Genomic DNA, 16,959 nt, shown 5'->3' with positions numbered 1-16,959 from the left:
AAGCTTCAGGCTCTTCAGTTCAAATTGGGAACTGAGTGAATGGAGTATCGCCGGTGGGTCCCGAATCTAACGTCTTGTGAAGCTGCACGGTGCTGTACCATCAGGAATTCTTCAAATTATTAAACGCCGAGTGCTAATGATCTCAGTGAAGATTTGGCATGGATCAGTTACTGGCTCTGAGAGTGTGAAAAGAACTGAATTAATACGCAATTGAAATGACAGATTTGCTGAAGCAACTGGTTAATGATTGTTTCTCGATATTAAAATTTACCAAATAAAATTTACAAAACAAAAAGTTGTAGTGACCGTTCAGAATATCAACAAGAAACGACGACATTATCCAACAGTTTCCCGTCATTCAAGACCACATGGGTTCTCAGCATAATGGACCAGTCAATGCACTACAAATCTTGTAGAATACAGAAATGCTACCAGATGACACTCTCATCAGCATGCACCACCGCACCGAAGCTTAACCTAAATAAACACCAGCAAAAATGCCATGCTTGAAGTTTGGCATCAGCCACAACACAAGCTGCATGTAAATAAAATCTCCCATTAGATCAATGTCGTTGGCAATTTATTGCTAAAATACCCATTAATGTGCTCCTATAGACAAATAACAGGATTGTAACGAATGTCCTAGATTTGCTGAATTCTCTCGATGCAATTGCGCATTTATATTGGCTGGAAAAAACACGAGCCGCCGTTAGCACTGCACCAACTTAGGGACAAGCCAGTCTTTTTTTTTACATGGACTGTGTTAAAAAATCATGTTCTAAAAATAAGAATTACAGCTCGTTGTGAAAATGCTTTATTGCACTGGGTCCGAATTTGCCTTCAGTCTCAGATTGCACTTTGGTAATCTGCACAACACGCTTAACGTGACTGACTCCCCTGGGATCAATAACCAATAGTCTTTAGTTTAAAATGTTGCAAGTGCTGTTCTTTAAGAATATAATAGACTTTGCTCTGGGACAAAAGCCGTCCAATCCTGAAAGTTTTTTAAAAATCTGTTAAGTATTTGATGCCGGAGTTGTGATTGATTACAGCGGGTGAAAAACTCGCCTTAAAGCCACTTCATTCATTCCAAACGAATGTTCACTTCTGCATTTCGTCAGATTTCCACAAGATGGCACTTCAGGGTGCTCCCTGTGTTGTACGATTTGCAACAATTGTTACAGGCAGCATCCTTAATTTTGGTAGAGGTCATCTTCTGAAGCACGGCCCTGACTGGGGAGAAACCTAGGATACCTGTATAAAATCTGACGATTCTTCTGACGAATGGCAACGTTCACGCAGTATTCTGTAGGCATTTAATTGTCACAGTATAAACATCTATTTGATCTGTATGCGCCAGGCGACTGAAAATTGACTGCTGAGCTTCATTGTGTCCTTGTACAACTAATGTAGCAGGGAGAAAATTTACACTCTGTTGCTACAAAGCTCATGGAGCTTGCTAAATATCGCTGCTTTTGTGCCCTATACTGCTCAACTCTCAAATATAACTTTAGTAATGAGACAGTTTATTATGCTCTATTTCCAGCCTCTAACCTTCATGCTTCTCAAATGCTACTCATTCCTGAGGGAAATTGCACTTTTTCTCCTAACTACACATCAGCAATGATTGTTTCATACCCCCATTCGTTTATTATTTATTTTCAAGTCTTTTAATATTGCGGTTTCAGATAATGGTCTCAAAGTTGAATACTTGATCAGTTTATTTATAATTTAAAAACACATGCTGATTCTTATCTCATTCTTTCTGCTGTCATTTGGTAATGAGCTCCAATATAAAAAGTTAGAAGCTTTATTTGACACATCCTAACTTCATAATGAACTTGGGCATTCTGCTTCATGGTGCTGTGCTCCACACTGGACCTTGAAGAACTGAGCCATTTGACATCACTTGATAATGAAAACAAAGTGCATTTGACAACTAGATCTCTTAATATAAATGTTATATTTCATTATGAAAATCCAGATAACAAGTGTGGCTACCAAACTGGCTATCAATGTTAGAGTAATAAAATGATAAATCTGTTAATGAAGGAAACAATTACCCAAGGATCAAAAGTTTTCTGAAGGATACTTTCCATTTTGTAAGTTTGATTTTTTTACACAGTTTCAATGCAGCTACAGGCATTAAAGCAAAACACTGTTCAAAGGTTAAAGAGAAGGGTGATTGAAGTTCAAATTAGCACAGCAGCTCGGGGCTACCAAGTGTTAGACAGCCAACTGCACTATAAATATTGAAAGGCAATTTGGTTTCTTTGTTTCTGTTGTGTTGAGATTATTATTGGGATGTTGGAACATGTCCTCTTCAATCTGCACATATTTAAAAATTGATCAATTGTGTTTGTTTTAAGAATGTGAGGAGAGAAGCAGTCTGTTGCTTCTCCTGTCATAGTAATGGAACTTAGATCCCTACATGGGAATGAATGTGGTGCAATATGTCATGTGTTTACCATGTGAAGCTTGTTACCAACTTTAGAAATAATCAGAATCCACAAAGAGCTGAATGAGTTCACTTAGGATCACAGATCTCCAACGACGAAAAAAAATCCCCCTGGGAGGGGGGCTAATATATTTGTAGAATGGGTAGCCTGATTGCTTATTAATCAAAAATGGTTGATTGTTAGTCCTGCAATTACTGTCTGGGTAGCTATTTGTTTCAATGTGTGTTTATAAATGAACCACATAAAGGATTTTGTAGCTTTGTTGAAATTAAGTTGTATTTCAATATAATAGTGTAATCATACTAATATAATCACAGCCTTTTCCTAAAAAATAACACATTTTACAATCACAAATAAACAATTAGGTCACAATTTAGAAACTGTAATTCTGCTGCTACCATAGCTGAGTGCTCAATTCCAGCGATTACGTTGCAACTCCTTACTTTCAGACTCCGAGTACAGTGTTGAGAAATTGGCTCAATAGGTGTAATGCTACATCTTCTGGAGGTAATTTATTAAGATGATGACTAACTTTATATTAGGTGCCCTTCTCTCGCCTTCCTCAGAAGGATAAAAGGTCAATGTAAATGACATAGTATTAGTCTGTAATTTGACCTCAGTTTGATAATACCTCTGGCGCTTTGGTGAGCAGTGGATCACAGAATCACAGAAACCTCACAGTACAGATAGAGGCCATTTCGGCCCATCGAGCCTGCACCGACACATATCCCACCCGATCCCCGTAACCCCTACACCAACACATATCCCACCCTATCCCCGTAACCCCACGTCCTGGGGTTTATTTTAATAATATTTTAAATCTACTGATGATTACTTTGGTATGACTGTTTATTGATAATGTTTAATTCATTTCTTAGTATTTTGTTAGTCACCTGTTGCCTATAGTAAAAGCAAAAATATGTGGAAATACCTGCTGCGCTGTTTTGTATGAATACATTTTATGCAGAAAATAATGACTCCCCCCACCCCTCCCCCCAGGCCCAGCACGCGTTGTGTGGTATATTCAGGTGACCATTGCTATACTGTCTGGTAGCCTTTGGAAGCAGCTTGGTTGTAGAAAGTACTCAAAAATATTAATTTCTACCTTTGTGAACACTCTATTATCAATAGAATTACATAAATAAATTTTAGCAGGATGAAAATCCCCTTTGAATTGTCACAAATAGTATTTGTGCCTGTGTGTGACAAGGGCATTTGGTCAAACCTGGCAGACATGGGTTCAATGAATGTTTTGCCTGTGTGTACAGAAAATGATTATGAACCAGATAGAATTTGCAAAGCAACTTAAACAGGCTGAACAGATGGGTTTGTTTGCAACAGCTGACCAGAACCAGATGTTTGTGGATAGCCAGTCATACAGCAATAGATCTGCATCATGTATAATCTCATCGACAGACATTAATCATTGGAGCATTAACCAGGTAAAAATACATCAATCCAGCTGCCAGTTGTGCATCAATTTCCTACTCTTCCTTGTGGGTTTAATTCATTGGATATTAGCAATTTCCTTTTAAATTGTAAAATGAGTTGGTATTGTCAAGTAATATGAATGTAACTTGAGCAAGTAGCAAAACATGCATGGATAAATCATTTAAATGAGCTCTTCTTAGAAAACAGTAGCAAATTTAAAAAAAGTGCCACTAGCTTCTTTAAGATTCAAAGAAGATTATAAATCAACTGTTTTGTTATATTCTGGAATATACTGAATTACCTGATTTAATTTTTTCAATGGCAGCAAGCATGCTCATAATTATAGGAATGTATTTTTTAAAGATTTTGTTCATAGGTTCAAATGTTCACTTTTTCATGGATTTAATCTCAGTATTTGACTTTTCTACAATTATATCTAAAACTAATTTTGCATTTGATTAAATGTAAATTTAAAAAAATATTATATGCCTGTTCAAGTTTAAATTTACCTTAAAGGTTTTTTAAAAATCCCCTATTGATTTCAATACAGGTCTGTTATTACCAGGTGCATAATCATATTAATATTCTTTAATTTTACAGAACCTATTCCCACACCTTTGTATTTTATTTTCTATACAAATGCAGGCAACATGATTGTAATATTGTAGGCTATTTACACTGTCATAAACAGCTCTAGGATTATAAATTCACAAATGCCACGGATTGTATCTATAATATGTAATAACAATCATAGATGCCTGTTAAGGATTATAGTCCAGATAACTACAGTAAAATGGTGGAAGATCAATTATATCATCAGAAGTTATATCGACAGAAGTGCCAATTCAGAAGTGAAAACACAGTCAACTTGTGGTGCATTAGATTAGACTTTTAAGAATTAAAATAAACTGCAGATGATAAACAAATGAACAGGTTTGTTTACAGCAGTGGCTGCTACACACATGATGGATAAACCTTCCACTGCACACCTGCGACTTGCGGCCTCAGTCGTCCTCTCACTCGGTGGCGCTGCGGCTGGCGCCCAACTTCTCGCGCGCGAGTTTTAACCAATGCAAAGTGACGCAGCCTAACCTGATGGCTGAGAGAAAAGGGAAGGTCTTTTGATCGACGGGCGCGTTCGCCCAATGGTCGGCCGAGGAGGGCGGTAGAGTCCGCGGCTATTGGTTCAGCGCGGGAGGCCGCCGTCCAATGAGCGCGGAGCGGGGGCGGGCGCAGCGTGTGGAGTTAGTCGGACCGGCGGCGGCGCGAGCGGCCTGGGGGGAGGGGACTGTTGTCGTTGGGCAAGCGAGCGAGCGCGGCGGGAAGATGGCGGATGATCGGAAGCGGGCGGATAACGCCAAGCACCGGCGGGGCGAGCAGCTGAAGCGCTGGCTGGGCTCCGAGACCGACCTGGAGTCGCCCGTCTTCAAGAAGAAGAAGACGCGGGTCAAGTTCGACGACGGCGCCGTCTTCCTGGCCGCCTGCTCGAGCGGCGACACCGAGGAGGTGAAGCGGCTGCTGGACCGCGGGGCTGACATCAACTACGCCAATGTGGACGGGCTGACGGCGCTGCACCAGGTACTGCGGGGCGGGGAGAGGGAGGAGAGGCCGGGCCCTGCACCACACCATCCCCATTCCCACCGACACCGGCTTTTAGCACCGCCACCTCCAGCTACCCCCGGCTTCATCACTGCCTGTATCGCAGTAGCAGGCAGTGGATGCAACAGGAGCTCCCATTGATCCATCAGTTAGATTTTACTCGGGGAGCTCTGCCATTACCGGTGCAGCGAGAGGGCGTTTGTTTGCATTCCCGGTGCAGCAGGTACCGCACTCGTGTGTGTTGTTGTCCTGGACTCCCCTCCCCGCGAGTGCATTCTTTGCTGCAGGACCTGGGGAGGGGTTTTGTCCTTCTGTCCTCCTTCACTTTAAAAGCACTGCAATTGATGTTTTGTGTTTTGGCGCACGAGTTTTACATTTGTTTTCTCTCCGTTTCATTCACCTATATCTGACTTGCGCGCATTCCCCCCCACCACCACCGTCTCCTCCTTCTGTGAGTTGATTGGCAAAAGTAACGAGAAAAGACACCCCGGTCCTGCAGCAAAAACGCACTCGAGATAGGAAGGACATCTGTGGACGGTTGCTACATATAGCGCAGTACCTGGTACCAGGAAACACATCTCTGCGTTATTAGGCTTTGCAATACTTTAAAGTGTTAAAACTGCAGTTAGCAGCTGCCCTGTTTTACAGTCCGTTGTCTATTTAAAAATGACATACATGTTGATTTGGATATGAATTTACTTTGCCAAATGTCGGTTTCGATGTGTCCAGAAAACAAATTTGTGATTCAAAAATGTTTTCCCACCCTTGAGAGAGTGAGCCCTTTTGCATTTCTGTACTAATTTGGATACACAGCATAGTATGTAGATTTAACTAATGTGCTCAAATTGTTTTTAATCGAATTTCTGTACTTAAAAAGCTAGCACTTGGCAACAACAACTACATGCAATTATATAGCGTCTTTAACGTAGTAAAACGTCCCAAGGTGCCTCAGGAGTATTATGAGACAAAACAAATTGACACGAGCGACATAAGGAGAAATTAGGGCAGGTGACCAAAAGCTTGGTCAAAGAGGTAGGTTTTATGGAGCGTCTTAAAGGAGGACGGAGAGGTTTAGGCAGGGAATTCCAGAACTTAGGGCATAGGCGACACAAGGCAGAAAAAAAGTTGTTTCCCAACAGGGACAGGGTGATTGACCCACTGTTGCTTTAAAGTTATATTTTGTTTCTTGATGGAGAAATACAGCTACAGTTTCTACTGTAGTCAAGGTGCAATAGATTGTTTTACTCAACTGTATAATTTGTTTCACCTTGTTCTAGAAGATGCAACAATTTGTTACATATACCCTGTTCTGTGCTTATGGGTAGCAGACCTTTAACTGCTGCTGACTACATTTTATCATGTTAGTTTCCCAGGTATTGGTTGTAGCCGAGTAGTACTCTAATGGAGTTTTATAGATCAGTAAAGCAGTTCCGGGAAAAAGTGCCATGCTGTTAATTGATGGTATTTCTGTCCTGCAACGGTCATAGCTATCTCTTTGAAAACTGTGTCACATCGCTTGAAGCCAACTGATAAACTTAGCAGCTGTAATGGCAATTGGTGACCTTAAGGGAAAATAGCTTGTGCTAATGGAAGATAGGCGCTCCAACGTAAGAACTTTGCAATGCAAAAATCACAGCCTAATTATGTATTGAGGGTGTGCGGGGAGATTCTGGTGATGCACTTCACTACACTGTAATGACTTATCGCCCGATTCCTTTAAATACTAACATGCAGGTTGTTATCATCCACAATTTGTTTGTTTGTATTTATGTGGCATGCAAGCTCTATATTTTTGTTACAAAATTAATACACAAAGCTATCTTGGTTCTTATCAGCTGTGTATGTAGTTGCTGGTATTCTGCTTTTCTTTTGCTGCGTCAAGAGGAAGTTATCATCTGTTACAGTAACTAGCTGCTGGTACAGTTAACGTGCTCTGATTACCAGCACACTATCTTGGTACTTGAACTTGCAACAATTTACAGTAGATGATTAGATTATGTTTTCAAGGACTTTAATATGGAAATTGACAGTTTGCTCATCACAAAACCAAGTCAAAGGATAGGTTGTGGACGAATCAAAAATATGAATCCTTCAAGGAGTCAACTTTTACATTTATTCATGAATATTTTTGTTGGATTGTCAGTGGATTTGTACTGAATTCTGATACAGAAGGGGAATATTATATATATATATATATATATGCAGGTCAATCTTTTTAGGAGTATGCTGGTGAGTAGAGTGAACAACTAAGACCAGCTGATAACTTCCTCTTCGCTCAGGCACTGGGGAAAGGCAATACTGCACACGCATTGCTGATTGAAAGAGTTAACCTTGTGTGTTTCATATTTAGGGTTCTGTGACATTAAATGTGTGAAAACCGTTTCATGCATTTTTGTCTTTGCCCTTGATTATGTAAAAAATACCACAAGAGAGTTTTCTGTATATAAATTTTACCAAGTCTACCGCTTAAACTTTCAATTGCGTATGGAGTGCATATGCGTGTTTGTAAAAAAAAAAAACTTAATTTCTCCTTTGAATTTTCTACAAACATTGAATTAAGTTGTAGTAGGCTGCGTGACAGCAGCAATCCAGTTTATTGAATTAGTGAAGCTATTGTTTTCCTTGGGTGTCCTTGTACATGAATCACTGAAAGTTAACATGCAGATACAGCAAGCAATTTGGAAAGCAAATGCTATGTTAACCTTTATTGCAAAAGGATTGGAGTATAAGAGTAAAGAAGTCTTACTGCAATTATATAGGTCCCTGGTGAGACCCCACCTGGAATACAATGTACAGTTTTGGTCTCCTTACCTAAGGAAGGATGTACTTGCCTTCGAGGAAGTGCAATGAATGTTCACCAGACTGATTCTTGGGATGGGGGGTTGTCTTATGAGGAGAGATTGAGGAGACCAGGCCTATATTCCCTAGAGTTTAGAAGAATGAGAGGCGATCTCATTGAACATATAAAATTCTTACAGGGCTTGACAGGGTCGATACAGGGAGGATGTTTCCCCTGACTGGGGAATCTAGAACCAGGGGTCACAGTCTCAGAATAAGGGGTCGGCCATTTAGGACGGAGATGAGGAGAAATTTCTTCACTCAAAGGGTGGTGAATCTTTGGAGTTCTCTACCTTGGAGAGTTGTGGATGCTCAGTCGTTGAGTATATTCAAGACGAGATCGATAGACTTTTGGATACATGGGGAATTAAGGGATATGGGAATAGTGCGGGAAGGTGGAGTTGAGGTAGAAGATCAGCCATGATCTTATTGAATGGCAGACCAACTTCGAAGGGTCGAATGGCCAACTCCTGCTCCTATTTCTTATGTTATGCTATGAAAGGCCTCCAGGTACTTTATGTAAACCATTGCTGAACGTTGCCGACAAGTGTAATGTGCACTTGTGGAATAACCCAAGTGTCAGTGAAGTGCTTTTGGCAGTACAGTATTAAACTGCTAGTATTGCTGTATTGGAACAAAATGGCCATCTGCTAATGCTAGCAACTTTTATTTGTGTAGCTGATCTTGCTATATGTTTCAGATGTATGAAAATGGTTCTTAAATGATTTTGGAGTGCATATTTGTTTTGGAAGTGCTTTAAGTATAGTTGGACACTTGGCAGGATTAATTGTACTTCTGGATGAACACAAGCTGATTTTATTTAGACTTTAAAGTGTAAGCATTTAAAGTCTATTCATTGGCAGTTTTTGGAAAAATTATTCAGACCATTGGGAGAGTAGTACAATTGTGAGACTAGAGATGAAATTGTATTTTATCCAAACAAAGTTGTTATCCAAACAAAATAAGAGTAATTGTGTAGTGACTACACATCCTGCACTTCCTTCTCTTCGCCCCCGCCCCATCCATTTTCTGCTGGTAAAATATATTGCATTATTGGGTAATGCTTTTGGTTTGAGTTTCATTGTACTGTATTGCACAGACTAGAAGTGCATTGAATGATCAGTCATATTTATAGCCAAGTTGTTATGTCATAGTAGGTTAAAACTAGGTTGCTTGTGGCGTTTTAGCTGTAAAGCTCAGTTCAGATGAGGAAATTAGATTTTTATTCGAAACCTTATACTGTGCTATCTATTTGAGTCAATTTGTACTGTCTCCTTCAATTTCTAGTGTGAAGCCACTTAACTTTTTAATGTGATTCTGCCAAGCTATTTCATGATTTGGTTTAATAAAGCAACTTTTTAATAGCTGTAAGGTTGAGGAAGTAGTCATTTGGGAAAGGATGCTTTTCATTGAGACAATGATAAATTATTTCCTAAGATTAATAAACTTCTACTTTGCATAATAATGCACTGTCAGGCTTGTGTTGTATATTTGGTAACAATATGCTGTAGGAGTAGTGTGTCAAGCTTCATTGTGTCACGATGATACTTGGGTAATGCTCTTAATTCATCAGTTCAAGCTACCTCAGCCTCGTGTTCCGGAGCTGAATGCTTGAGGTGTAACCCAAGTTAATAACAGAATTGATAGTGTAACTGTACTGGGTGCATTTTGCAGTTTAAATATACATATGAAATAATTTCTCATACTACATGTCACTAATATACCATTGACAGTATTGTCATGGGTAAAACTGTCGCCGCTAGCCTTCAGCAGATTCTCTTGCAAAAGTATGAGGGAAAAAAAGTTTTTGATCTGATAAAATCCAATATTTGTCTCGTGGACGTGCTCAGTAACAACTGGAATAGTTTAAAGTATGTTAGCGGCGTCATGGTGCACTCCAAGTCTTCAACCTAATCTCTTAATTACATAAAATGCTCATAATGCATTTTTTAAAAGTGCCTTTGCATGAAACTAATTCTTAAGCTGTGTGATCACATCTGTCAGGTTTATTAACTTAAATCTATTTTCCAATTTGGGGAGAGGGAGAAAAATAATTCTATGATGTATGTCCTTTGAAGAGATATTCATAAATACATCAAGTGCTGCCTTCTTCCAATGACTGTCTAGCACTTGATGTCTGTTTTCAGTGCATTTCAATCTATGGCTCCAGAGTGTCTCAGTTTGGTAACTTCTGAGCTCTGATTTGAAACTTTACATCAAATTTCTCATTATGCCTACCTTTTATAGAGACATTTACTGAAATTTCCTGCAATCTGACAGACCCAAAACACCACATTATGTGACTTGTATTCATAATTCCAATAAAGGTCTCGGAAAAAATAAGTGCATAATAGGAGCAGGAGTAGGCCATTCGGCCCTTCGAACCTGCTCCACCATTCAATAAAATCATGGCTGATCTTCTACCTCAACTTCACTTTCCTGCGCTATCCCCATATCCCTGCATTCCCTTAGTATCCAAAAATTTATCGATCTCTGTCTTGAATATACTCAATGACTGAACATCCACAGCCCTCTAGGGAACGTAGTCCTGTGAAAATTTGATATAATTACGAGTGAGTGAAACCAGATTCTCATGCTTGCTCTCCAAATATATACCTGATCTCCAAATTGTTAGCTTAATTGCAGTCAAAAATAACAAGCATTGGTATTATTATGGGATGACATTGGCCAGAATGCTTTGCTAATTGAAATCGTAGGTTTAGTGTACAGAGATACTGCAACACCTTGACGGAGCAACCTTTCCGTGTCCAGGTAGATCACTGGCGCAATGGCTTAGGTCGGCACTTGATTTTGATCTTCAATGTTTGTTGGAGTTGAACTTTATTCTTCTAGTGATAAGTTGCTGTGTATATGATTCAGCTGCATGATCCGTGTATATTAGTGCCATACTGCAGCTTTTTTGTGTGTAAGGTGATGGATTTCTTGGGGTCACCATTGGTTGTGTGCTTGATAAATTATCAGACCACAGCACAAGCCAGTTTTCTAAGTGGGAAGGGGGTTTGTGCATAATGCTGCTAGGGGTGAGGGAGAGACAACATTGTACCTATTCTGTGTCAATGCAACTACAGGTACGCTTGCTTCAAGGATGTGTGCTATCAAGCAAGCAACAGAGCCTCCGGGAGAGGTTATAGAGCCGACCCTGTCAAATGTTCTACTTCTGGCTGATAGACTGTGACTCAAAAATAAATTCAGCTGCTTCCCCCAACTGCAAGGCTATTTCTGCAGGATTAAGTGGGGACAAAAGATCAGACAGCAGCTGTATTGGCTCCAAGCACCCCAGCCCATGAAGCATAAAACTTATAATCCAATGAACAGCAAACCAAAACTTTTTGTGGGAATAATTGCATAAATAGTATCTTGTTTTTTGGTACATAATTACAGCCTTAATTGTAAGCAAACTCTTTTTGAGCATTCGTCTCTAATTTTTTGAGCCACTACAAATTCAGTTTTGAATAGAGCCAGTTTTTTATGAAGTACAATTATATAAGGTGTAACAAGCTACTATGAATCCATAAGCCTCAAGGGGCTGGATGAGAATTTTTAGGCACAGTGCCAGCAGATTTTTAACTTGGCCATATGCCATCCAAATATCAGGTGATTGGCACAGGTACACCTGTTCCAGAGATTGTAAATCTACCCATATGTGGATGGCTCATTTGAGTCATCCTGTTCAGCCTCCAGATCTTCTAAGTAAAATTTTTTTTTTTTTTTTTTCAAACTGGAAATATGAAATAAAAACAGAAAATGCTGTTGGTACAGCTGGTTGTTCAGCATCTGTAAAGATAAAAGGCACGTTTGGTTTGTAACTCTTCGTTAGAATTTGAGAGTTAAAGAGACATTTAGTAAGATTGGGGAAAATAGAAAAGGGGGGGGGGGAGGGAACCAACAAATACATTAATTGTAGAGAGGGAGGAAATGAGTTCAATGACCTGTACATTGCTTAATACAAAACTGCTAGATACTATAAAAGACCATTAGTGAGGTGATGCAGCGACAAAAGAAGGTGCCAATTACTGGGTGCTGAAAGGCCCACACAAAAGGCAGGATTTCCCCTGCGGTGGTGGGAGGGAGCTGGTTGGCAGGTTCCGGTTCCACTCTCGTCTGCAGCCGCTCTCTTGTCTGCCCTGCGGGGTTCCCAGCCAATTAATAAGCAGGTTTGATGACGCCATTTGATGATGCGTCATCAGCCAGTTTCCTTAAAGAGACCATGGCCACATTGATTTTGGCAGTTGTGCTGTCAGTATTCTGCAGTATTGAGATGCTACAGGCACTACACATGCTTATGGAGGGAGTCACAGCACGCTGGGAGGTTCTCTACCCTTCCAAGGGCAGAAGAGATCTCCCCAGGACACCAACACAGCCTGGTTGCACATTGCACAGGAGGGCAAAAGCAGGGATGTCATCAGGGGTCCCTGGCTGCAGTGGCGCAAACCTTTCAATGATCTCAGTAGATCATGAAACGTTACTGCAAAGCCACACTCAACCTCATCCTGCTGTGCCACTCATCACATACCCATCACTCTGCCTTCCATACACTACTCCTGCACATCCTTACTCACATCATAGAGCAAGTTATTATCTTAATGGCAAGAAACTGGAAAGTACTGTAGTACAAAGGGATCTGGGGGTCCTGGTGCACGAAACTCAAAAAGTTAGTATGCAGGTGCAGCAAGTGATCAAGAAGGCCAGTGGAATGTTGGCTTTTATTGCTAGGGGGATAGAATATAAAAACAGGGAGGTATTGCTGCAGTTATACAAGGTATTGGTGAGACCGCACCTGGAATACTGCATACGGTTTTGGTGTCCATACTTAAGAAAAGACATACTTGCTCTCAAGTCAGTACAAAGAAGGTTCACTCGGTTAATCCTGGGGATGAGGGGGTGGACATATGAGGAGAGGTTGAGTAGATTGGGACTCTACTCATTGGAGTTCAGAAGAATGAGAGGCGATCTTATTGAAACATTTAAGATTGTGAAGGGGCTTGATCGGGTGGATGCGGTGAGGATGTTCCCAATGATGGGTGAAACTAGAACTAGGGGGCATAATCTTAGAATAAGGGGCTGCTCTTTCAAAACTGAGATGAGGAGAAACTTCTTCACTCAGAGGGTGGTAGGTTTGTGGAATTTGCTGCCCCAGAAAGCTGTGGAAGCTACATCATTAAATAAATTTAAAACAGAAATAGATAGTTTCCTAGAAGTAAAGGGAATTAAGGGTTGCGGGGAGCGGGCAGGAAATTGGACATGAGTCTAGGTTCGGAATGGTCATGGCCCTGTGGGTAGTGGAGCGGGCCCAGGGGCCGTGTAGCCTGGTTCTGCTCCTACTTCTTGTGTTCTAATTCTGTTAGATTTCAGGAGATGGTTTTATTCCTGTTCCTGGCTGGGGTGGAGATCGCCTTTACAGAAGGTAAATACTGTAGAAAATATAGGGACAGAGTGAACTCCTGGACGAGTTTCAATCGCCTAGATGGGTTGGAGAGGAATTTCCCAGATTTTTTCTCCCAAATTGGCCATTGGGTTTTATATCTGGTTTTTCGCCTCTCCCGGGAGATCACATGGGTTCGGGTGGGATGGAGAGTGATAGAAGATTTGAGGTTAGGATCAGATCAGCCATGATCTTATTGAATGGTGGAGCAGGCTCGAGGGGCCGATTGGCCTACTCCTGCTATTTCTTACGTTCACCAACTTACCTGGCACCTCCACCCATCCCTCTTTATCTATATTATCGCTTCGCCATCTCACTAGCCACCCCTCACACTCGCCCTCATCCTAGTGCGATCATACCAACTAACAACACACAAGGGTAGCCACTTGGGTGTTTTATGCAATGTTCATGTAAAGTTTCTGTTAATGTGGTGTCAAACATTGAAACCTTAATTTTGACACTTTGCATTCTTGGACAGATTTGTGTGCACCTTTGAAAGTGGCTTAGTGAGTTGCAGTGAATGGTGAGACATAGCGGTATGCCCCGCCATGACGATGAGTGTGGAAGGAATGGCTTGGGCATTGTAGGGATGCTTTATGGTGTTGGTGTGGGCTGGTGCCAACCTGGCGCATCATGTGGCAGCCAGAGTGTACAGCGTCAAGTGAAGTAAATCTGGCCATGGTGATGCCATCGCTGGCCTCCAGGACAGCAATGTGGTCGGGTGCTGATGCCCTGTGTCCTGTGCAGCATCAGGTGATTATGCAGAAGGTTGGTGTTGTTATTGGTGATGTTGGTATGCCTGATGTTGATGTTAGGGCTGATGGTGAGGGCTTGCTCCAAGGAGGTGACAGTGGATAGAGAGTTAACACCACACACTTACAGCCTCCAGACAGAAAAAATGTGTCTTCAAAATCCTGAAATCTGACACCTCTGACATTTGAAAGTGAACAGATGTGAGAGTTCAACCTTTATACTGCAGCTGTTAAATATGCAGCTCACTGCTACTCCTGATGTACTTACCTGACGTGATCTCCAAACGTCGCAAAACCTGTTTAAAATGCAGGAAAATAGGAAAAGGCTGTCCAAATAGCAATTGACAAGCACTTAACAAGGAATTAAGTGCCTTAAATCCCTCGCCCGCCGCTTGGTGGTGGGTCTGTTCTGAGATTGCAGACCCAACACTCTTGAAACTCACATGGAGGCGGGATCATTTTGAATTTAACAGCTGACCCACCGGCAAAATCGCGGCCAAAGTATTCAGACCAGGGAGCCGAAGAGTGCTTATCAGAAAGATATTATTCCTGAAGCATGTGATAAGCTTTGTTGGGATAGTGTTGAAGACCAAAGATGGAGAGATCAGAGTGAGAAGGGGCGTTCAAGTGGTGAGCCAAAGGGACCTCACAGGAATTCAAAATAAACTTGGAAAATCCCTGATGGGGCTTTCTTGGGGCACAGCCTTCATGGGTGATCCAAATAGTTTCAGAGGAATAACTTCTGGGCATTCTTACCATGCTGCAGAATCACAGTATCTCAATCAGGGAGGGTCTTATTTTATTTTCTGGAGTTTATGCAACTAAACTCAATAAAACAATGCTCAACCAAATCTTGCATCTCACCTGTTCATGTAGATATTTTCATTTGTGTGGTTGAGGGAACTCGGTATTCTGCCATTTGTCTGATTGTAATAAATATCACCTGCCTTGAGATTAATTTCAGTGAAATGCGTTGTCTTGTCGAGATACTGTGGGCAATAAAAAGATTGGCTGAATTTCCATTCCTTCTGCCCTCTGATGGAAGGTCAACCAGTTCCTTTCTGGGAAGACAGCTTGACATAGGGCCAGTTAATCCAGCAAAATGCCCTGATCTTTTATAAAGTGCTCTAGAAATTGAGTATTAGTACAGAAGATTCTTGGTTTCTGCAACAGTCCAACACCTAATTAGGAAATCTGGTAACATTGCAGGGCATTTGCAACTAGGCCTCCTCATTTGGAGATACTTTGTGAACAGAGTAATGGACTTTGGCAGGTATGTATTGGCTAGGCAAAATTATCCATGGTGTCTGAAAGGTAATGAATGAAAGCTGGATTGCATTTTTTTGAAGGTGTACTCTTTCAGTGAAGGTATTATTTACATACTGCAAATTGAGCCTGTGGGGATGGGTGCAGTTCCTTGCCACCAAGGTGACAAATTACCAAACATGAAGTTCTGTGATGGACTGCAAAATAAGTGTTGAATCTTTACTAAGATTGCTCGTTCGCAGTATGAGAGGAATACCATAGAAATGTAAGCTGTGCTGTTTGAATGTGATCTACAGCTTCACACAATTTTCTTTCCAGTTTTTATAGAGACTGTACAAAGATAACCAACACCTTCAAGTCCACTATTTTTTCCTTGGTTTAAAAAAAATAGAAGGTGCAAGTTCTTCTATGCATACATTAAAGCTAATCAAGCAAGTACTACAGCATGAATAAAATTTGTAATAGAGCTAAAAGGAATATGCTGCAAATACACAGCTTTTAAAAGCAGTTGTGTTGATATTTGAAATACATTGGTAGAGTTATTGCATACATTGATAAAAATTGGTAATGAATTTGGGTGTTTTTGCAGCTATTGCAAGATGTGCAGTAAAATATTTTATGCTGAAATCCCATACATTATATACATTTAAAACTGCATGAGGGCCTAATCTGTAGAAAACCTAGGGCTGCAATACATTGGCCCAGAAATTCGGGTCGGGGGCTTCCCGCGGGTGCAAGCCCCCGACCTGCACTTAACTTGCACGCCGGCCGTTGAGCTGTGGGCCCCCGTGGAATTCCGATCCTGGGCCTGCTCCAGCTGCCGGCGTGCAGTCCTTGCGTATCCCAGGGGCACAGTTACTTCGATGCGTCCCCTGGGATCACGTGGGCCATGGGGAGCCAATCGGAGCAGGGAATGCTCCATTCATAAGTTTGATAGGAAGAGCTGTCAAAACTTATAAATACTACGGCCCCAAAACAGCATTAAATCTTCAAATAAATTTTTTAAAAATCACATTTTTTAAATAAACTATAAATTACATGAAATAACTTATAAACAATAATTTAAATTTTTGAAAAAAATAATTTTATTTTCTAACGGCGTTAAAAATAAACTTACCTTGCTTTAAAGTATTTAAAAATAATAAACCTGTGGAAAAAATGTTTTAATTTT

At 40.9% G+C, this 16,959-nt stretch overlaps 1 protein-coding gene across 2 annotated transcripts in view; it reads left to right on the top strand.

The window, feature by feature from the left end:
• Positions 1-5,151: 5,151 nt before the first annotated feature.
• Positions 5,152-16,959, top strand: part of LOC147105267 (protein phosphatase 1 regulatory subunit 12A-like) — a 287,064-nt gene continuing 275,256 nt past the window's right edge. The window contains exon 1 of one of the 2 annotated variants that reach the window (XM_086011450.1): positions 5,152-5,468. In XM_086011450.1, coding sequence (XP_085867576.1) covers positions 5,217-5,468 — 252 coding nt within the window. In that variant the 5' untranslated portion in view covers positions 5,152-5,216. The remainder of the gene's footprint in view (positions 5,469-16,959) is intronic. The other variant, XM_086011451.1, reaches the window with a different exon arrangement.

Source organism: Somniosus microcephalus, chromosome 18 (genome assembly GCF_052327205.1).
Source record: "Somniosus microcephalus isolate GS21.2 chromosome 18, FLI_Smic_1.0, whole genome shotgun sequence".
NCBI classification, from domain to species: domain Eukaryota; kingdom Metazoa; phylum Chordata; class Chondrichthyes; order Squaliformes; family Somniosidae; genus Somniosus; species Somniosus microcephalus.
The sequence above is the reverse complement of the archived record's forward strand: the minus strand, read 5'-3'. Positions and strand labels throughout refer to the sequence as shown.